The sequence below is a fragment of the Haliotis cracherodii genome, unplaced genomic scaffold (genome assembly GCF_022045235.1).
Source record: "Haliotis cracherodii isolate W230 unplaced genomic scaffold, xgHalCrac1.p SCAF_12, whole genome shotgun sequence".
In the NCBI taxonomy this organism is placed as follows: Eukaryota; Metazoa; Mollusca; class Gastropoda; order Lepetellida; family Haliotidae; genus Haliotis; species Haliotis cracherodii.
In genome coordinates, this window is record NW_027266267.1 from 39,559,768 (window position 1) to 39,583,052 (window position 23,285).

Here is a 23,285-nt window from a genome sequence, read left to right on the forward strand (position 1 = left end):
GCAACACACTGTATACTGCATGTTGGATACAGTAAATTGCAGTTCATATACAGTATACTGCACGTGATACTGATTTGTGGAAAAGTTACAACTTTCAAGATTCAAGATTCAATTTGCATTTATTTCATATACAACAGACCGTCGTCATATATCACTGGATTACTGCTGAGAGCGGCGTTAAAACAATTTGTTTTCATAATGGAGCGCTGCTGTCATTTGAAATAGAACCGTATACATGTGTACTACCAACTCAATCACTCGGTTTCGAATATTCAGCAGCAAAAATATATATCAACCAGCTGTGAGGAGAGATATAAGATTTTAATAAGCAGTCAAATAGGGATGACAAAGGACCCCTCACTGATTAGGTTCTTGTTTATTTAAGAGCAGAGTTGGCCATGTTAGATGATAAAACCAAAATCCAGGAGCTGGTGTTGTTATTGTGTGGTATGAGCTGTGACGTAGACCCAAGAGAATAAAGTAAAACATGAGGCCAACGCAGGGCTACAATGATTGGGAAAGTCTAGATTTCCACAGCTCTAGCCTGAAATTAAGAACTGTTCTGTACTCCTTTATAATTTTATTATTTTTATTTTGTAGACATGGATAGACGAACGAGGAAAGAAACTGATGGAATATTAATACCGCATGTCACCAATGATCCAGTTAAATTCATCACACAATAACATACAGTAAACTAGTCAACTTGATTATAATGTTTCTTATAGTGTAGTGCGGCATCAACGATTACTATATGATATCCTCACAATGGACGATAATTCGAAATTCTTATTCCAGCTATAAATAGCTTCAACAGGGACAGTACCGGTGTCAGTAAAAATTTCGTAGTTAAAAAAATATGTATCTACAAAATATAATCTGAAGGAGTCAAGAACAATATTGTTTTATTAATGCTTACTTCCATGGATAGAATTGAGGCAATCTAGGCTTGCCAAATCGTTCTAGACTTGAGCTGGATTCCTTTTAAATTTATTCTATATGGTTTTGGGGACGTACAAGAGTGTCAGTATCGCATTTAGAACTGACGTTTAGGAGAATCTAGCTGGGGCTAGCCTGTGTCAGTGTAATCGGATATATTGTCGAGTTTTGGGTTTTTGCTGTTTGCTGAATAGAACAAGGGCTCACGAGCAAGAGCACCTTGTTGAGATTAAAGCATTACCACCTCTGTTTATATCAGATGTGTTTTTGTGATTTGAAATCTCTTTTTGAACAAATGCGAGTTGTAGTATACTCTGTATTCTTTCGTCATGGTAGAATATATATTTTCTATGTTGCTTTTTGAATTATCCACAAATAATGAGAGCTACAATGTATACATCTATCTGGAGATATACAATACTGCTACTTAAGGGCATATCTGAAAAATGGGAATAATCGACTAATATTTCTTTTGTAAACACTGTCGATTACAGGCATTCTAATCCTTATATTATACTTTGTATAGTTTAAAAGTTGAGACATATTGCATTTCAAATAATGTCAAATTGTGTATCTTTCTACATTTTGAATTCATTATAATTTCTGCAATAAAACCTTAACATCTGACAGTGATATAAACGAATATGATATATACTGTGATAAATGAATTATTAATTTCGTATTATGAATTAAAAAAAATTGAAATACGATAGTACAAATAATTTTTAGTGTGAGTAGATAACTAAAGATCGAGGCAACTCAGTAACGTAACCATTTGTGAAAAACCAAATATTCAAAAGTTTAGAGATTTGAACATGTGCATTGAATAACAGACAAGAAAGAAACGCAATAATTAAATTATGAAGCAAATTGTTTTATAAATTAAACTGAATATATAGAAAATAATAATTTAATTTCTCATTGTTGGAAGGTAGTTTTTGTTTGATCGTTTGTTTTTAAACGCCGCACTCAACAATATACCAGCTTTGTGACACTGGTTTGTAAATAATCCACTCTGGGCCAGACAATCCAGTTATTGACATCAAGAGCACCGATCTACGCATTTGGGATATGATGACATGCATCTACCAAGTTAGCGAGTCTGACCATCTGATTACGTTAGTCGCCTTCGTACAAGCATGGGTTGTTGAAGGCCTATTCTAGCCCAGATCTTCACGGGTATTTCTTTTAATAATAAGGAACAATGAAAAAATTCTGTATATGTCCATAATAAGTGTGTATAAGTAAATGGATAAAATATCCATACACGCCAATTAAATGGGTTAGACTGCATATGGTTCAATGATGAACTCTTTTACAAGTCCATATTTCAAGACATGTATATTTGATAGTCATAATAACTCTACAAAAGTTATACAATGGCGACAAAACGGTGCCAGCATCACAGATACCTAAAATACATTTTTGAACATGAGATACATAAAATTACTTTTAAGTTAAATGATGTATCTAAATAGTAATTTAGAAGGATTAAATATATACGCTTCCGACATTTATCGTATTTCTGTTCGTTTGGAGAGAGAAGTAGTGACAGTAGTGACTGGTATCTGATGGGTGCAAACAGGTGTGGAGTCGCTGTCTCAGATGGCTCTAATTTCGTAGCTCACGACGGCAATACAGAGCGTGAAGTAGTTTGTCTCACAGTCCCTGATCCATGTTATTTTCCCTTCCGCCCAGGCCTTACTGTAATGCTATAGCCCCAAATTAAACAAGCCTAGATTTTCAACAAGTTCAGGCTGAAATTTCCATCTCACTTGGCCCCATTTAAATTCAAATATAGTTGAGACTAAGCATAACTCTTACCGTGAAGTACAACTATCCAAAAGATCCCATGCATGTCTATATTTCTTCAGACAGACTCTCCATGTTCCTATCGATATGTATCAAAAGACAAATTAATTAAATATTACAGCACTGGTGAATAAGTTATATGCGCATGTCAGAGTCGATCCTACAATATCCTTTTGCGCAAAACACATATATACTGATGAATTAACGAAGTAATACTTCGCAAATATATGTCCAGATGTATACATCAGTTTCATCTCGTGATCTTTATTCGTGCTTTAAGCTCTTTTTCTACCGGAGATTCTGGGGTGTTACATCACACCAGAAAGCCAGGTCCAAATTCAAGTCATAATTTCATGGTCCGTCTTGTATGTTGGAAACCAATATCGCAATATGGCTGAATATTGCTAAACGTGGTTGCTAAACCCGATTCCTCACATAATTATTCCATTTCTACAGTCATCTACGAACACTATCTTTAAGGAAGTATATCTATATCATCCAAATGTCCATACATATATGATCCACATATATATGTATAAAGCAAATCGTCCTGCAATCTTCCTTAAAAGATAAATGCTAAGCATTTCCTCTGTATGTATCTATATATGTAAATATTATTTTAATGTCAACGCTGATGTAGTGAACGAACCACACACCTGATGCTAGAATAACATCTAATTTCTGAAATGAACATATTTTACAGTATAAAATATAATAAAAAGGAGCCAAAAGACTTTCTTCATTTTGCCAAATGTCTGGCTGTATTGGACATATTTGTTTCGGGGTCTGTATGAGAGACGAACCTCATGCTTTTAAGTATAAAGATAAGTAAGTATAGCTGTTGTATATATTCAAATATGTTTGTGATTAACCGACCTTGAAAAATATTAAAGGATGAGTGGTAACTATTTATGTCATTATTTCAAATTAGAATGATAGCACATCAGGAAAGCATGGTACTTTAATATACGTATCTTGTTAGCCCATTAGGTTTTTTTAAGTAAGAGCAACATGTATATCGAGAGTATATGTTTGGTGCGTGACTTATCAACCATTACTGTCAGAAAGTGTGAATATTCTGTTTATTGGCAATGAATTGTTCTTTGCGATTTATCGCATAGCTGTCTTATATCATTAAATGTCAATTTCGCATTGCTTTATCATGACGTATCCGTGTCATAACCAATCATGTAGCAATAGCATACACAAATATCATTGACTTCGACATAGAATAGTGATATATGATTATCCTTTGGTGTGAAATATTTCTAGGTTGATAAATCTAACATGTGCTTACTTTTAAGAATAGCTACTATACATATTTATATCACTTTATCAGGTTTAATAATACAAATGAACCTAAGTGTATGTATGTTGTAAGATCCTTTAGTTGCTGAGTGCGGCATGAAACAACAAACAAACGAAACATAATATCTTAAAGAATTATGTTAACAATGTCGATGCTAAAACATAATCTCCACAATCTCCATACCTCTTTCTCTGTGAGTAATATGAAAACATAAATGCTATTTTTAATAATCTGAAGGAATAATAATGACAATAATATCATAATGATATCATCATTATTTATGTTGTGCTTGACTGAGGGAGGGCGGTATTCCTCCGTGTGGGTCACCTGCTAGGCAATATGGGACGGGAAAACTGCAGGGGGTGAGGGGAGTTAAGTTGATGGTACAGACAGATAAGAGAGGATCATTTTACAAATGCAAATTCTCATTCCACAAAGGAACAGGCAAAAGCTGAAACTTGGTGAGATTTACAGGACAAAGGCAGTTATTTCTAGTTTCTCATGACTCTCGAGGATACATTTAAGAAAACAATAAATGTGTGTGTGTGAGAGTGCGGGTGAAGATAAAGAAGAATTATACAGCATAAAAATGACTACGAAGTTCAGGTAGATATGTAGAATGCCCGGCCAGTATGACCTTTGAGATACTACATGTCCAGTCATTAAAATGCAATAAACCATTTATTGAGTAAAAAAACACATTAAGTGAGCGAAACAAAAGACATCAGTACCGGCACACAAAGTCCCCCAACCCAAAGTCTGCATGTATCAATACTCAAACCTGCCACATCCTCAACCACTTAACTTACTTCACAATCATCTCACTACATGTTCGCCAACCCTCGTATCAAAATGCACGCACGCACGCACGCACGCACGCATGCACGCACGCACGCAGGCACGCATGCAAACACACATCGCATTCATCTTTCCCCACCATATCCCTTCAGTCATCTTATTATGTCTACGTCAGCCATCATTGATCTATACGCATGCTTACATACATAATCGATCCTCTAGTGGTAGAGCATCCGCCCGGAGAACAGAAGGTTCGGGGTTCGGTCCCCGGCCGCGTCAAACCAAAAGACGTTAGAAGATGGTACTTGTTGTTACCCTGTCTGACGCTCGGCATTAAGGGGCTAAAACAAGGACTGGTTGGCTCGGAGTCAGTATAGCGTGTCTGAGTTGGGTATTTATGTTAAACTGCGTCATGGTATCTCAGCACTATAAATCGGCATCAGTCCGGACTAGTACAAGCAGACACACACACACACACACACACACACACACACACACACACACACACACACACACACACACACACACACACGTGCATGCACGTCGCTATATAAGTGCAATAATCTTGGACGCGACGTTAAACCAAATTGCACCTCACCTCACCTCACCTCATTCCTGCAGATTTAGCAATGCACTTCAGGGAAAACATTATGGATGTCAACGTCTCATTATGAGGAACACAACGTTTCGGAGTATATAATTAATCCTTCACCTGGTGAATATCAAATACTATGAGGCAGAAAACATATATATGTACCTGTAAGAACAACACAAGAAAAAGGATAGCAAAGAAGGAAACGTAACAAGGGAAGCCAACAGATAATTGGCGCTGATTACCCCTACCTCCCGTTTGCCCATTGTCCATTGCCCATTACCAATCATTGATAAGTAAGGTTTTGGCTTTAATTTGTCCATTGATAATAAACCATCAACGTCTATTATTTCAACCCTAAAAAGTACGAGAATCTGTACTTTACTGAGAGAGTGTTATTTTCGGACGCTGAATAAACATTCATAGTTTTTTCACATGAACAACTGTAAAACATTCACTTATAAAAGACAACTTTATCATAAAAAAGTCATTATTGGATTATTAAGAATTTCTGTGTCACTTTAATTTAATAATAAAATAGTTTTCATCCTCTGTGCAATCCACACTGCTAGCTAATCTGCCATGTGCACGTGGGAATGTTACAAATCACATCGCACCCTCTCCGTACAAACGAATCCAAGCTCAGCACAAATTGATTTCAACACTTTCAAAACGGAAGTCACCGCCAATCACCCCCGACAGCTTATCCTCTCTGTGCATTTGACCATAAAGTCCACTCACATACCAAGCACCGCGCCAGGACAAGTACTAGACGCCTCAATCGCTTACCCGTCAATATCATTGCAAGGAGAGTATGTACTCCCGCTAACAGTGTGGAGTACTAATTAAACATTCCAGTAATGTTACACGCCACAATATCAGTTTCTTGTAACTTGCTGATACTATTTTGCACATACAAAACAATTATCCTCCTTTACAAACATATTCGACTTTCCGAAAAGTGTTGTTATCTCCCTTTGCAAAGAAAATTAGAGTGATGTCCCCTTTTCACGTTCACTTCCGCCGAGTAAACCTTCAAAATGGCGGCAAATAACAATATTGACGTTGATGATGAATTCCATCAAATGACAGTTAAAGAATTGCGTGAATACCTACGGGAACGAAATCAAAAGGTGACTGGGGTAAGAGCACAAGTTTTAGCGCGAGCAAGAGGGGCGAAGGCACTTCGTTTGGATGCAACCACCTTAGTACAACCCAGTAAAGGCGTTATATCTATGCAACGGAAGCTCGTCACACCCAGCGGATATCGAATGCCAGACCCCACTACATTAATGATTGGATGGAACGATGCTGTTGAATCATTGCCGGAATTCTCAGAGAAGGAAATCTACAATTATATGGTACTTAGTAACCATAGGACTTCAGACAAGAAACCCATGATGGCTAAACGACAAATGAAGGCAGTGGTGTTTTACCAAGATAGACATGTTCACGGCGTAGCTCTACACGATATCCATCACGACTGTGACCATATGTTTGTCAGATGCCGTGTCATACCATCACTACCAACAGCGGATCCAAGGAAAAGCCCTGATCACGACGTTTGGGCAAGTCTCTCAAAAGTAACAGGTCGTGTTCATTCAGCAAATTGTACTTGTGCAGCTGGGTATGTAGACTTTGCATTTATATAACTAAAGTCGTGTCATCTATATCTAGATAGCTGTTTTTTTTACAAACAGAACGTTTAAAAACCTTTTCAAAGAAAATATGTTCCAAATATTAAGTTTGATCAAAAGATATGTAAATTATTAATTCCAAATACCAGCAAAGTAATTGATACATTTTAAAATCTCGTCCTTTGTGGGACCTCTCATTCACTTTTGTTAATTTAAATAAATAAACAGATTATTGATATTGTTGCTTATTAATATGTGACATCTTTAGCTGATTACATTAAAAATAATAATTATTTAGGGTGAAATAGAGGAAACATGACTGTGTCATTTTATATGCATTTGATTGTTATTTCATAATATTAAAGCTAGAGTCCAAATAATATTAATAAATATAACTAATTTTGTTTTTGCAGTGCCGGGGAGGCTTGTAATCATGTATCAGCCCTGCTTCATGCCCTTGCAGACATTAGTCAGAAGAAAAAGGATGGTTTGCTTTCATGCACATCAGTTGAGTGCAAGTGGAAAATTCCCAGAAAAAGGAAGTTGGATCCAATGAAATCGGATGACTTGAACTTGATGTCAAGTGGCAGGAAGAGTCAACAAAAAGGTACTGGGACTACACAAGGTACTGTCGGAATACAGAATGGAACAATCAACAAAAGATCAATGTGTCCCAACAGCAACATGCCACAGACAACAATAAATCTCACAAGATTTAATAAGAAGTTAATTGGTCATGAAACAAAAAGTAAATGTGGATATGTTGTTAATACAACTACTGTTACTCAAGCTCCTGAACCTATGCCAGAACTTCCAAAAATACCATGCATTGATCGTTGTATTCCTGACTATGTTGATATTAAATCGCCAACCTGTCAAACTACCTTTCAAAATTATTTTGATTCTATGAAAGTGTCAGAAAAGGATGTGAGGTCAATAGAGAGAATAACAAGAGGACAACATAAAACAAAGTTTTGGAAGGAAGCCAGATTGGAAAGGATAACAAGTTCACAGTTTGGCAAAGTATTTATCCGACAGACATCTACAGCTCCAGATAGACTTGTATGTGACCTAATGGGATATCGGGGCGAATTTGGTAACAGACATACCAGATGGGAACTTTCACATGAATCTGCAGCAAGGCGGCAGTATATCAACAAAATGGCAGGTCTTCATCCCCAGTTGAAAGTGTCTCAGTGTGGACTAATTGTGAATACAGACTACCCTTACCTTGCAACTAGCCCTGATGGACTTGTGTCATGCACAGATTGTAGTACATGTAGTAATCAACATGGCTTAGTAGAGATTAAATGTCCATCTGTTTTCAGAGATCTAACACCAGAAGAGGCTGCATCAAATACAAATTTCTTCTGCCATATTGTGGACAATAATGTGACTCTAAAAGAAAACCATGCATACTACTTTCAAGTCCAAGGACAGATGGCCTTGACCAAAAGAACTTGGTGTGATTTTGTGGTGTGGACTCTCAAAGGGATATCTATTGAAAGGATTACATTTGACGAGAACAAGTGGCATCAGATGGTCACAAGGCTTCGCAGTTTCTATCTGTCAGCCATTATTCCTGAAAAATATACCCTACGTGTCCAGCGAGGTGTTTCACTGTATTAGATTGACCGTTGTACTACCATCTTACCAGTTGTTTTACCCTATGCTCACTCAGTCAATTCAATGTTTCACTCAATACCATATCATATCTTTCTTTGATAGTCATAGATACTTACCATTCAGTGGGTGAATTGTTACTTAACGTCGCATTCACGGCGACTGACCGTTCAGATAGTATGTCGCTTAGACATAGGATATCTTCTTCTCCTTGTAATTTCTTGAACCATTCTATTAAGCCATAACATATCATAACATATTTTCTGTAACGTCTTGAAATGACAACATGGACAACATGATTAAAGAAAATCATCAAGCGTTTATTTCTTTCATTTTCAGTTATTGTTACAAAAATTAGAACCATGGGACTATGATCCTGCTGTCACAGCTAAAACATGAAATTGTTTATCTACTTATATGAAGAGTCAGGATTTTTATATCAATGCTTTGATTCAATAAGTAAAACAAAAATAGACAGCCAGTAGGTGGTCATGTCAATAGTCATATTGGACAAAAATAGACTTATTTGTCTAGACTTATTTGGCTCAATGTTTTCAATACAAATTGTTATCATGATACCATGATTATTAAGTTTAAATATAGCAGAAAATATCATGTGACCATTCACATCTGGAGCTGCAATAAGATTATGCTAATCCTACTAATTACAGAGCAAGCAAGGAACTGTCATCAAAGAAGTAATTGTCATCAATTTCTTGGTCATGAGGATAAAGAGGGGGAAGCAGAGTAGTCAAAGCATTACAGATTTTCCAGATTTTGTTTACAGATTTTGAAATTGTAATTGGAATTATACCCTGCAAAATTCTGAAATTCTTGACACGTTCCATGTGCCTTTCAACATGGATTCTCAAGTTCGCTATTCTCCTAGTTTGTTCAATTTCTACAGCAGTCAGCTGTTTTCTCTTATGTTTCTTTGGTGGAATTATTAGGAGTATACCTTTTGGTGTTGTCAAGTCTGAGATTGTAAATCCCTTATCCGCCATGATTGCATCACCTAGATCACACAAATCTAAAAGTCCTGATTCTACTGTTATTTGCCGGTCACTTATAGCTCCTGACCACAAGTCAGAGACAAAGCTAACAACACCATTTGGAGTGACACCAACAAGCGCTTTAAATGTTATGTGACTTTTATAATGACTGTACATTTGTGACTGTTTACCAATAGAGTAAGGTTTTTCTGTAAATAATTCTGTACAATCTATAACAACCCTTGTATTTGGATACAGATCTTTAAAACCTTGAGGCATAGTTGTATTAATAGTATCCATTGATGGCCAGACAACTAGGAAGGATAAATTGTTGTACAAAATATCAATCCATCTATTAATGACATCAGCACAGCAGCTTCTGGAAATATGAAATCGCTTTGATAAATCAACAACTAGGAGTCCAAGTCTAAGACGCATCAACACTAGAAAGAACTCGTCTATCAAAGACAAAGATTTAGGGCGTCCGATATTGGATGTTGGATAGTCCCTGTCATGAACCTCAGAAAACTCGTCAAATAAACATGAAAACTTTTCTGCATCCACAAGACCTGTATAATAGGTTACCAATTCTGAATCATTCTTCACATCAAAAAATGTTAAATCAGGAAGTTTGACTTGAGTGGCTTGATTGCGAAAGACTTTTTTATTTTCAGTCTCAGTCTGAGTCATTGCACAGGATGTTTTCACAGGATTTAAACACTGGAATATTAGATCGTCAGTTTGAGTAGACATGCTTCTACCTTCCACCATTTCTGTTTGCGATGATCCATATCTTATGCAACTGATGTCGTCTTCACACACAGCCTCACAGTAGTCATGCAGCATAATTGATGCAACATCATAGGATCTGTCAAAATAATAAATAGCTTTTCATCACATTAAATAAATAGTTTTTTTCCGATATTTTGAGGTTAAAGGAATTAAAATTAATAAAAAATAAATTAACATAAATCTGTTAATACAAATCTAATATAAGAAGTGTATTATCAAGTTTATTGGTCAATGTTCTATTATATTTTATGCTCTATATATATATTTTATGCTCTTTATATTTTATTGTTCTGTAAGTAAGAGAGACTACACCATGATTTTTATATTTTGTCTTGTTAAGCATAACTTCTCATAATAATCAACAAACTCAAAAAAAGAGAAAAAACTTATGTTCCCGCTGTACCTGGCACCTTGACTGAATGTTGTGGAATGATGTTCAATTTCATCAGACTGAGGAGTCCCTCCATGTATCTGCATAGTCACTTTGGGAGATTCAGGGTCACAGGCCTGCTTGAATGGGCTTTCATTTGGCTTAGAGGTATCAACAAAGTCAGCATCAGACACCTGCAACAAATTATCAACAGACACTGAGACATTTTTTTCTATTTATTCAAACAAATAAGATGAAAGAGAGGATACATAGAATTTTAAGATCAACACAACTTGAAACGGTTTTTTTTTCATTTCAAGTTTTAATCATAGCACTTTTTCACAATCACATAACATTCACAAACGATAAAACACATTAAATACACCAACAATAGCATAAATCTTATAAAAATCAAAATAACTCACTGTGCAAGTACTGTAATTTTTCTTCGGAAAAATCGATGGAACATCATGCCCTATGCCTGGACCGTTACCACCCACGAAATGTTCTGAGCATATTTCTGTGTGCTTGGTCACTGTGAGGTCTTTTCTCACTAACCGAAGTCGCCTTATCCACGCTTGTCGTAGGGACTTGCTTACTGGAATGACGTGTAGAGATACTATTCTTTCACCGACTATCTTTCCCCTAAAATTGCTACAAATACAGCAGTATTGCTTCCCCATTTTGACAGCTTCGAAGCAGCGCGCTATTTTTGACGGAAGTTGACTGTACTCGGCGGAAGTTCATCCAACCAATTGAAGAGTTCCAACTCAAGACGGATAACTCTCATTGAACTTGACTTTTCGGAAAGTCGAATACAAAGAAACACAGTGCTCAACTTTAAACACTTCCATTTGCATATATATATAATAATTATACACAAATACATAACAATTATCTCCCTTTACCAATATATACAAAGAAAACAAATTTGGATATACCATATATACAAATTTGTATATTTTTGAATATGTCGTATATACAAACTTGTATATTTTTGTATATATCATCATTCCAATCTTGTATATCCTTTGGAAATATCATCTTTCCAAAGGATATACAAGCTTGTATATATGGATTTTTTTGGCAGTGCGGCCTGTGTTAACTGTTAAAAATACTTGTGCTTCATCAATATTTCCAAATTCTGTTAGACAATTATAAGCACAGAGTAAACCCTGTTTTTTGTGAAATGAAAACTGTTTGAGGGAATGTGATTGAAAGTTTATCATCAGTTTATGGATTCCAAATAAATATTATCACATTATAACAAATAGCATTGTACAATCAGTTGAGTCATATACTTACGTATGACATCAAGCACCTGTCCACAGTCAGACATCTGATCCCCTCTAGAGCCTTGTAAACCCCTGTAACATCTGTAGACACCACGGTCAGAATTCCACACAACATCATAAAGCAGGAAACTGAACACACCAGATCCTGACGAGTCAATGTTCCCAGTAAACTCTGCTCTTGTCCTGTACGTGCTAGTGATGTCCACCTTGTTGTAGTTGGTCACATGGAACAGAATATCTGATGAATAACGTCTCACTGTAAACTCCCTGACAGCAGGCTGGGGTAGTCGCCAGGACAAGGTTGCATTGCTTCCTTGACGAGCATAAACCACTGCACCAGCTGAAACACAACACACCATCTGAACTGTTGGGAAGTGGTTAATCAACCAACTGAACATCAAAATTAATTGGTTTGTCTCATTTTGCTGTTCTGCAATGTAACTTTTAAGGATATTAGATCACAAATATCCAAACAACAAACACAAGTACTTACTTCAGCACATTTTTCAACATAGACACTTTCTCGAAATTTCCGTCAAGTTGTTGCGAGAGATGGGAACTTGTTAGGTTTGATGACTGCACATTACATTCGATTTCCTGACAGCAAATGTTCTCAAATAGGTAAAACTAATACTTATTTTATTATGTAAGGACTAGAGATAGAATATGTTCATGCTTATTTGCATACATTCACCTTATATTCTACACACAGAATATTCTGTTCAGTTTCTTGTTTGTTTCTATGACCATATCTATCCCGCCTTAAATGTTTAGAATGACACACAACTCTTAATTCCTCTCTTTTCTTAGAAATCCTAAAGCGTACTGGTGTTAAATAAGGATTATTATCGGGCCATTGAGGCTTAATCAATTTCCATTCCCTATTAGAGTTGAACAGCAGGACGGCCAATATCTATTGATATTTTATTTAATATATCTAGGATTATATTTCATATGATCATATGAACGTTTGTTTTGTTTGTTTGTTGTTTAACGCTGCACTCAGCAATATTCCAGCTATATGACGGCGGTCTGTAAATAATCGAGTCTGAACCAGACAATCCAGTGATGGATACCATGAGCATCGATCCACGCAAATGGGATACGAGGACATGCATCAACCAAGTCAGCGAGTCTGACCACCTGATCCCTCTTACGACAAGCATAGTAACCTTTAACGGCAAGCATGGGTTGCTGAAGACCTATTCTGCGACGGATGTTCACGGATTTCATATGAAAGAGGAGAGTGATAAATGTTCAAAATGTGCTCACTATTCAGTACACAATGGCATAGAAGAAAGCTAATGTTATAATGTTGGTTGGCTAAATACACTGTTTTTTTTCGTTGAGATTAGAATTGGGTTTTTTTCACAAGTAACATCTACCAAACTATTCAGGTGTTTTGGTCTTATTTACTTCTCATACCAAGGACTCCAACATGAGCCCATTCGGAATCAAACCACTTTCAACAGGATTCACATATGAGATCTTAGAAACTTACAAAACAAATGAAAACAAAGCTGAATAGAGAAACTAGACTAAAAACAGACTGACGTAGGACATCAAAGGATATTCAAAGCATAAACAATTCTAACAAATGTTGACGTACGAACGGCGTTAGAGAATAGTAATACTTCTACTGAAATCAGAACAACCGCCATGTTCAAAAAGCTTATTTGTGCTTGTAAACATGCATTGTTTTCTATCAATACGTAAAGAAGTAAGCACATCATACATGTCTAAGAAGAAACAAATAATTAAGGTAATTAAACTTCTATTATCAGGTACCAAGGGGTCTCTTCTAGTCATGATGTAGCAGTACTGCTTTAGTGATTCTGTTCAAATATAAACGACAAAATAGTTACATCTTTAGAGACAAGCAGAAGCATCGAAGCACCTCTTTAGTCGTATGGGGGACCATCTAAATCGACCGGTTTTACTTGATATTGGCAGCCGTATTAAGGAACGCAAGTTGTCTTGCCTTACTGTTCAGTATTATAAGATATTGTTTCAATAACAGCGTTGTGCCTAGTTCATGGGATGAGAATGTATTTAACCTGATACCAAAAGCTGGTATTAAAGGTTCATGTTACCTGCTTGAATATAGAGGCATTTCACTTAATTCAATCCCTTCATTAAATGCAGATATATTAAATACTCGACTGTCTTGGTGGTTGGAGAGCAATACTAACTGAGCTGATGAACAAGATGGTTTCCCAAAAGAGATTGAACGGATAATCGATATGCTTTAACTACTTTAATTCAAAATAGAATAACCTGAAAGCAATCAACTTTTGTCAGTTTTGATGATTTAAAAAAGGCGTTTGATACTGCTACAAGAGATAATTTGCAGTTCAAGCTGCGAAGAGCTGGTGTAATGGATATTTCACTGAACGTTTTCCTGCTTATCGAGGAGTAAAACATGGCTGTCAATTCTCCCCTACTTTTATTTTCAGAGTACATTCATGATTTGGTTGAATGTATTAATAATCGCAATTGTGGTATTCAAATAAACGATGTAATATTATCTTTGTTGCTGTGTGATGTTGATGTCGCGCTCATTGCTCCAGATGAAGCGTCTCTACAATTTATTCTTAATGTCTTGAATGGTTGGTGCAAACGTTGGCAATTAATTATACACTTAAGATGTCCTTCTGTAACATGACCAGAATTCAATTCAATTGTGGTGATGTCACATTACAGAATGTTGAATGTTATAGACATCTTGGCTAATGGTTCAATTACTTCTTAGATATAGGAAGAACTGTTAGGAAAGACTATAAATCTGCCAGTCGCGCCTTATCATTGCTATTTGAGAAAATTGATGTGGCAGAAAGTATGTCTAATAATGTATGTGTTACGTTCTATGAATCTCTGGTTGAACCAGTAATGTTTTATTGATCAGCAATGTGGGGTATAAACAGATGAATGCTAGTTATTATCACAGAAAACAGAGCATGTCGTATTTGTGTCCGGGTGTACGTAAAACAACTTTCAATCTTGATATTAATTGTGATATAGGGCTTGCCTCACCTATTCATACAGTACAAACTAAAGTTTTTAGACATTTTTTTAAGTTAAACAACAGTAATGTGACAGAATTTGCTCTAAGGTTTTTAATTGGTCTAAAATAACTGTACATATTTGGCCAGTAGAGTAGACAAAAAGCAATCACCTGCAATTTAAAAAAATATTTTACATTACAACTTTTGCTAAAAAGATTATTGTTAAGCAACGCTTTCACGGTGTTAATAACTGGAATAAATTATTGATGGGATTATCACAGGTCAGTAAATTGCAACACATTAAGAACATTTAGACATACCCCAAGGCCCTAAAATTGAAAAACAAATCTTACAAAGTTCAAATTATGTAACTGACTTTAAATCAAGGTAACTCGTCACGCCCCCAATAGCAACACTCTTGACCCATATGGAATCCATACCGGTACACTATATATACAACACAGGTCTCCGCACAACAAATAAAATTATCCAGATACATAATGTACCTATGCCGAACCAGCTTACAGGCCTAGCCGGCTGTGCTAATTAAGCCATGCCTCCTCGTTAGCGCTTTTAAATTAATTTTGGTTGTTACAAATACATACATCAGAGTACGTACTTTTAATCAAGCGCAAAAGCACTAAGTCTATGACGATTTTTCACGATACCAGCACTTTCATACTGTTTAAAGACATAACCAGTTACACCTTCCTAAACGTGAGAAACACACTTAAAATGATTTTCAACATGCTTAATAAATCTCCATGTTAGACTGCATATAAATCTTTAACTTTGTATCTGATATGGGTGGAAGCATCACACGATAGTATATCTGAAGTTTTGTATCACTATATCACTATCGTCGCCAGTAACGCGATACTTCGCGCCATTTACGTGCCACTTTCGCAGCATTTTCTGTAAACCTACGCGGTATCATCCCGCCACTTTCTAGCTAGTGTCGAGATACATTCGGAGCACCTTTGCGCACTTATCGCGAAACTGTTTTCATTATACAGCATGATTCTATTTGTCAACGGATGATCTGCCCTACTTTCGGAAGACAATAAGGATCTGATCCTTCTAAAGTTGAAGCGGCTGGAGAATAGTAGCTATCGACGTTTTTCCCACATGGAGTGAGAATACTTGGAGACTACAACCTGTGCTACAATCAAAAAATGCTCAAGAATAAATTACATGTTTTCAATGTTTTATATGAGGATGCTATATGTTAGTCATGGAAAGATGGGTTGACCTACAACTTGTCTCGGGATTATATTACCGGATGTCCTGACAAATATTATTTAGCTACCAAGATAAATGGGCCCTTTTTAAAGCCTACACTGAAATTGAATGAACCCTTATCTTTATTCAAACATATACAGTCAAAATGAATGTGTGCTTAGTCAGAAAGAAATGACTTCTGGGAGCAATTAGGACCCACTTTTAACCAACTGAATTACCTATCCCAGCCCTTCTTGGTACTATATAAGGTAACAGTCTCACCAACAAGTTTCACGCCTCTTGTTGATGTTTTTGTTGTTTAACGCCGCACTCAGCAATATTCAATCTATATGACGGCGGTCTGTAAATAATCGAGTCTGAACCAGACAATCCAGTGATTGACATCATGACCAATCCACGCAATTGGGATCAATGACATGCATTAACCAAGGCAGCGAGCCTGACCACCCGATCCCGTTAGTCGCCTCTTACGACAAGCTTAGTTGCCTTTTAGGGCAAGCATGGGCTGTTGAAGACCTATTCTACCCCAGATCTTAATGATCTTAAAGTCGTGAAACACGTCGATTCGGAAAAACGCACACAGTGCATTAACTAAAGGCCAATGGAACTGCACGCACTTTACGTGCAGCAGTACTATGAACATTATTAAAGTGCAGGGTTTTTGATTGCCTTGCATCTGCGTCAACCGAACAGTCACAATTCAACAACATGTCAAGATTAATAGAAGTGAAAAGAAATAACGTCATAGGCCGCTTGCAGGCAGGGGAATCCCGATCAGCTGCTGTAGCCAGGGTTTTTAATGTAGCGCCGAGCACCATCACAAGGCTATGGGATCGGTTTCTACAGCACGGATCAACATGTGCTCGGCCAAGGTCAGGACGACCAGGAGTAACCACCCCCGCCCGAGATTGTTACATCCGACTGCGCCATCTTTCGTGAAAGGATGACCACAGCGACCTCAAAAGTATCCCAAATACCCGGACTGCGCAGAATCTGCGACCAGACCCGATGCGTGGGTTCCCATTTCCAAGGATGTGATTCGCATACTCGTCTCTTCCATGGGCAGGATGACGGGCCACTATCGATTCGAATGGGGACATACGCGTTTTTTATGATAGCTGACCTTCACCTTGGACTTTTCCTATGTACCGGTAACTGAGATGACTACAATTACCAAGTGTTCTCTCCACAACATTCTGGCTCAATTCTTTGTATGGTTCCTCGTATAAATGTATTTTCCTACCTAACACAATTTTGTTTGGAAAGAGTATATATGTCACTTTATGTGTTGTCACTGTATGTGTTGTTCTGAGATTGCAAAGGTCAAGCAAATCCGATGAGTTTTTGGAGAATGGTATTAATTCCACTTGTCTCAAATACTTTCTGTGAATATAAAGATAGTCCTTCCTTGATTATATTAAGGATTATTGTTAATCTTTAAAACTGGGATTTTGTGGTACATTTACTGGACCAAGCAATATATCTCTCTTTGTACGAATTTTTATGGAGCTTTGGAATCAAGTACAAAAGAGGGATGGACATGTCTTCGGATTTTAGCGTCAAGTCAAACGTTGATAGTACTGATTTATGGTTTTTGGGCAGATTTCCTCAGTTGACTTACTGGATAAACACGTGGTATTATTTGATATGTTATTTGTACCTTTGATCAAACAATAAATGTGGTGATGCTTACATATAATGGTTATGTTATCTGTGGCCTGACTTTGGATGACAGCTTGGTCGGACCGAAAGGGCTGATTCCAATTCCGTTTCCTCTAATTAAGTTTGTGCATTCTGCAAATGACAACATCCCGCACTGACTTAACCCACTCTGAAAGACAGTCGATAGGTTCCTCTTCTCTTTTGGCAGTTCACACAGAAACATAACAGTTTCAGTTTGAATTTCCTTCCACTTACATGTCAGTAAACTTCTGGTTCCCACGGACGGTGATAGTGTGTTATGAAACAAGTAGCAGTTTCCAGTAGCTTGTTAGGCTGTATATATAGTGGGACAAGAGCATTTTTAGGGTTCTCTCACATATAAGGTCTGTCACACTTGTCATTGCTTTGGAACCAGATTTCATGTGAGGATCGCTCATTTCTCCTGCCAAAACACATCCAGGAACCTCGACCACTGTCTCAACTGGGTGAATATACTATTATCACTGAATTTGGCTACACTACTGTATTTTAGTATTTGATACAGACCACAGTCGTCTTATTTTAAACTGTCACTCCTGACTATTACATAAGGTGTCCATCTCACTAACGAAGTTCCAAGCCTCCGCCCCTTTATGTTTTTTTAAAAGAGTTTAGAATTCTACATGTTTTAAATCAATAATACACCTTACGGCCCTATTGGAATTCCAGGCGCCCACTGTATGAAAGTCACACACACACACACACATACACACACACACACACACACACATACACACACACACAGGGGTGGAATTCAATGGAATCTGACGGTGCAGCGGTGCATGACACATATTTTCATTGGCTGAAAAGAAGACTTAATTGTACACTTTATTATCCTGTAATGCTCAGCAGCTTTTTGGTTAAGTCAGCAAGCGGTCAATCTAAAAGTGTTACTATTTTTGTTTATCCTAAACACACAAAAAACAACATTGCATACATTACTGATAGTGTGAAACGACTTTTCTTCTTGGCATTGTCTGTAATAAGTTTGGTTTTTTTTAGTAACAATCTGTTCGGGTACCATATAAACGGTGACTTCCTACTGGCTGGCTAAGGAATAATACCCACTGTGTTTGTTTAACTGTAGGCGATTTGGATGGCTATGTCCAAGTCTCTTCAGGTTTGAAAAGCACACCTCGAGAAGATTTGTTTGCTCGTGAATAGGCCCATTGAGTCTGACGAAACTACTACGCCAGTTGTGGGCACGGGTGTCCCAGTCGTCTAAGGCGCCGTGATTCCATGTGCATAGTTGCGTCCCTTGGGCATGCCAGAAACCTATGGTTGTGGGTTCGAATCTCCGTTCACCCCGATTATGTTTCTAGCTTTGTCAGCACCATACACGTGGTGGTTGATTTCCCCGAAGTGGTAAACGTCTGAGACCTGCATCACTCCAGGCTTTCCTCCAAAATGAATCCGACACGTCATGATATAACTGGAATACTGTTAAAAGCGGTGTTAAACCCAACTCACTCACTCACACACTTCTACACAAATTCGATCCGACTGTCGACCACATGTCTTGGTTATTGAAGCTATAGGCAAAAAAACAAGCAAATTGAATCCGTTTGCAATCTCCAAAGGTATCATTGGTATCTGAGGACAGGTTACACATGTCACAAAGCTTCGATTCGATTCTCTCCTTGTAGAATGTGCATGGAGACCAAAATCTGTCAATCTGCTTAAATTTAAAGATTTTGTCAATATCAACGTTGCTGTCTCAATGCACAAGCGTTTGAACAGAGTGAATTAAAATGAAACTGATTTCTCTTAGAGGTAAAGCCAGATGTAAAGGGAGGTTATTCAAGGTACAAGGCGGTACCGGAGAGGGTATATGTAGGAGTTGTAAAGCTCGGGTAGTTCAATATCTTCTGTAGTGTCGCTGTTACAGCGCAGTCTGTTTATATTAGTTGATTTTGTCTTTCTGCCACCATTTTATAATTGAGCCATCTGAAGACATTAACCAAGAACTTGATATAGTATTCTACAACAGTTATCCTAATCTAAAGAAGAAATCGACAGGTCTGTTGATGATAGACTTGTTTATTTACAAGATAGCGTGGCTCGAACAGCGCAAGAAATTCAGAAACTCAAAACTGAAAAAGATTTCGTATGAAAACGAGAAGGGCACTAGCTTCAGTAACATTTCAAACCTGAGACACTTGAAATTTTGAAGCAAATGAAATTTGCTGTCTCTTACTCAAAAGTGGACTATATGCAAGATCCACTTCGTGCAGAGATCTCACGCATTGATCGAATGCAAGGATAAGCTGACTAAGCTAGGCAACTCATCAGATGGAGGTTGGAAGACGGTACGCCAATATGATTGTCATGATCTTTCTGATGATTCTGGACATGATCGGCGTATTTCTAGAGCGAAAACCAGAGCTATCGAGAAACTGCACAAAAAGATCATTTATCATCAGCTGTCATCACGTGGCATGGTACAGCCAAAGGGCAAGCTAAGAGTGGTAAAGTTTTGTTTGTTTGTTGTTTAACGCCGCACTCTGCAATATTAAGATGAGATAATACATAAGATGGCGCAGTCGGATGTAACAATCTTGGGCAGGGCTTGTTACTCCTTGTCGTCCTGACCTTGGCCGATCACATGTTGACCCGTGCCTTGGAAACCGATCCCATAGCCTTGTGATGGTGCTCGGCGCTACATTAAAAACCCTGGCTACAGCAGCTAATCGGGATTCCCCTGCCTGCAAGCGGCCTATGACGTTATTTTTTGCACTTCTATTAATCTTTACATGTTGTTGAATTGTTACTGTTCGATTGACGCAGTTGCAAGGCAATCGAAAACCCTGCACTTTAATCATGTTCATAGTACTGCTGCACGTGAAGTGCGTGCAGTTCCATTGGCCTTTTGTTAATACACTGTGTGCGTTTTTCCGAATCGACGTGTTTCACGACTTTATGATCATTAAGATCCGGGAAATTTGTGACTGACACAATAACACATTAAACATCTTCATTTTGCACCTCTTGGTCCACTTATTTTGCTTTTCTGGCCAAACATATCAGTTTTGCGTTCAGCGGTCTGTAAGTCTGGACGAGATGATCCAGTGAATGACAACATGAGCATTGATCCACGCAATGTGGATCGATGACATGAGTCGGTGTGCCTGACCACCGGATCTCGTTAGTCGCCTCTTACGACAATCATAGTCGCCTTTTACGGCAAGCATGGGTTGCTGAAGACCTATTCTACCCCGGATCTTCACGGGTTGAGCAGTAAAGTGGAAAACCTGGCGTTTGGTGTCTGGCAGTTAAACTTGCACAAGTCTCCAAGGCAATAATTATTAGTATTTATCATAATTTCTAGATTATAAAAATAACTTGTCCCCAAAGAGACTGGTATCCTTACCTATCCCGCTTACCTTCTATAAGAAGGATAGAATAGAAAGATAAGGTTTAAGTAACATCAGTTCAAATAAGGCAGAAAACTACTCTTTCAGATTTCATCTAATCACTTGATTCATGACCTTATGTGTATTCTGCCTTTTTTAATCAATCAGACGTGTGTAAATACATTATGCATCACATATTCTTTGTTTTGTAGTTTTTTTTAAGCAAGACCATGTCTCGACATGTCATACCGTTATAAACGGGGAAACTATAGTAACTAGTAACTAATCTTTAACATTGACCGGTGCTGCTGAAAGTCTTACCTTTATTTTACCTCACTTAGTTTGACACATTCACAGAATCGGCCATAAAACAGAAATCCCATGTGCAAGCCTCCAAATTCGTTTCCTGGGTAACAGGTGATATGATTGGCATTCACCATATCTCAAAAGTGTTTTTGTTTATCATCACGATCGTCATTAATGATAACAAATATTTACATATCGAAGTAACTCGAGGTGCAAGAAAGGTCAGACGGGGGTATCAACTGAAGTTTGGAGGGCGAGAATAGGGTGTTTTGTGCACCCCCAAAGGCGTGAGATAAATATATAAGATTCAACCCTACAGCCCAAGGAGTAAGTGGTTATGTTTGTACATGTAATGATTACAGGATAAAGTACAACAACATGGATCCAAGATCTGCGTCAATCATTAATTCCGCCACCAACGCTGTTTTCCATCAGGTGAGTTATATTGATATTAATGTCACCCCAGGCCCACAGTCACTCCCCTGGCACCAAGTCATCAAAACAAATATATACTCAAGCAAGCATGCTTATGACACACAGGGCTGTCTTCAGGAAAACAGCCATGCCTATATCTCAAAGATCTTGTATCACTCAATGTTCCATTCCTGAGGCCAGTTCCGTCTCTCCTTTCCACAAACAACAAACAGCAAGACAAGGGAGACAAGGTATTTGCAGCTGCACCAACAAAACTGTGGAACGACCTACCTAGCTAGCCGTGACAAATCAATTGTGAGACATGCTTCAAAACACCTTTATTCAAACAAACATCCCTAAGTAGTGTTCCAGGAACACAATCAGTTGTCCTCGGGCCTGTGTGAAATGGGCTGTCAAAGATGTCCTCAATCATGATACAGGTGGAATACTCTAGTTAATATTTCCTGTATTTGGACCAGTCTTAATCATGACCCCAGCAAGGTGGCCTAGCTTTGGTTACTGGTGGCCTATAGCCCGTGTTTTAAATTGTATTAATGATATTGTTAAAATATGTTTCATCTATTGTTTTTAAATATATACAAGCCACATAAAGAAACTGTGCACGGAGAAAATATATTCTGGATTGAAATACAACACAGCAAGAACAAAATGATGCAGACGCTGTAGCAGCTGAATGATTGGACCACAAGAAAATGTCAACGGGACCTGAACAACATCTGTTACGACGACGTCAGAAGATCAAAATGGAGTAGGGGGTCAAACGACAAAGTCACAAAGTCAATAACGGGTATGGCCACCCTGTGCGTGAATCACAGCAGTGCATCGGCGACGCATGGAGTCCACCAAAAGGGCATGGAAGGCCTGGGGAATGGCCTGCCATATCCTCCTCAAATCCTGTGCCAAGTAACGGACGTTATCTGGAGGATGTGGAAGACGACGCAGACGGCGCTCCATTTCATCCCACACATGCTCTATTGAGGAGAGATCTGGAGCATTTGCAGGCCATGGCAGTAACATGACATTGTTATGGTGAAGGAAATCCATTGCGACCCTAGCCGTGTGAGGACGAGCGTTTTCCTGTTGA

The 23,285-nt window shown here is 37.9% G+C and overlaps 2 protein-coding genes and 1 pseudogene across 2 annotated transcripts in view; 1 reads left to right on the forward strand and 2 right to left on the reverse strand.

Moving 5' to 3' along the window:
- The window catches only part of LOC139457375 (scavenger receptor cysteine-rich domain-containing protein DMBT1-like), a 75,933-nt gene extending 63,376 nt beyond the window's left edge, over positions 1-12,557 (reverse strand). The window contains exon 1 of the mRNA XM_071238781.1: positions 12,170-12,557. Coding sequence (XP_071094882.1) covers positions 12,170-12,557 — 388 coding nt within the window. The remainder of the gene's footprint in view (positions 1-12,169) is intronic.
- On the forward strand, positions 6,484-8,716 carry LOC139457888 (uncharacterized). Its single transcript, XM_071239236.1, has 2 exons — positions 6,484-7,077; positions 7,501-8,716. Exons 1-2 carry the CDS (start codon positions 6,491-6,493, stop codon positions 8,714-8,716), a joined length of 1,803 nt encoding a protein of 600 aa, XP_071095337.1. The 5' UTR covers positions 6,484-6,490.
- Positions 10,289-11,591, reverse strand: LOC139457889 (uncharacterized; annotated as a pseudogene).
- Positions 12,558-23,285: the final 10,728 nt, after the last annotated feature.

Bases quoted from the DNA above. Each gene is read 5' to 3' on its own strand.
- LOC139457888 (XM_071239236.1), top strand. From the start codon at position 6,491: ATGGCGGCAAATAACAATATTGACGTTGATGATGAATTCCATCAAATG. The intron at 7,078-7,500 runs GTATGTAGACTT...TTGTTTTTGCAG, and splicing joins AATTGTACTTGTGCAGCTGG to TGCCGGGGAGGCTTGTAATC.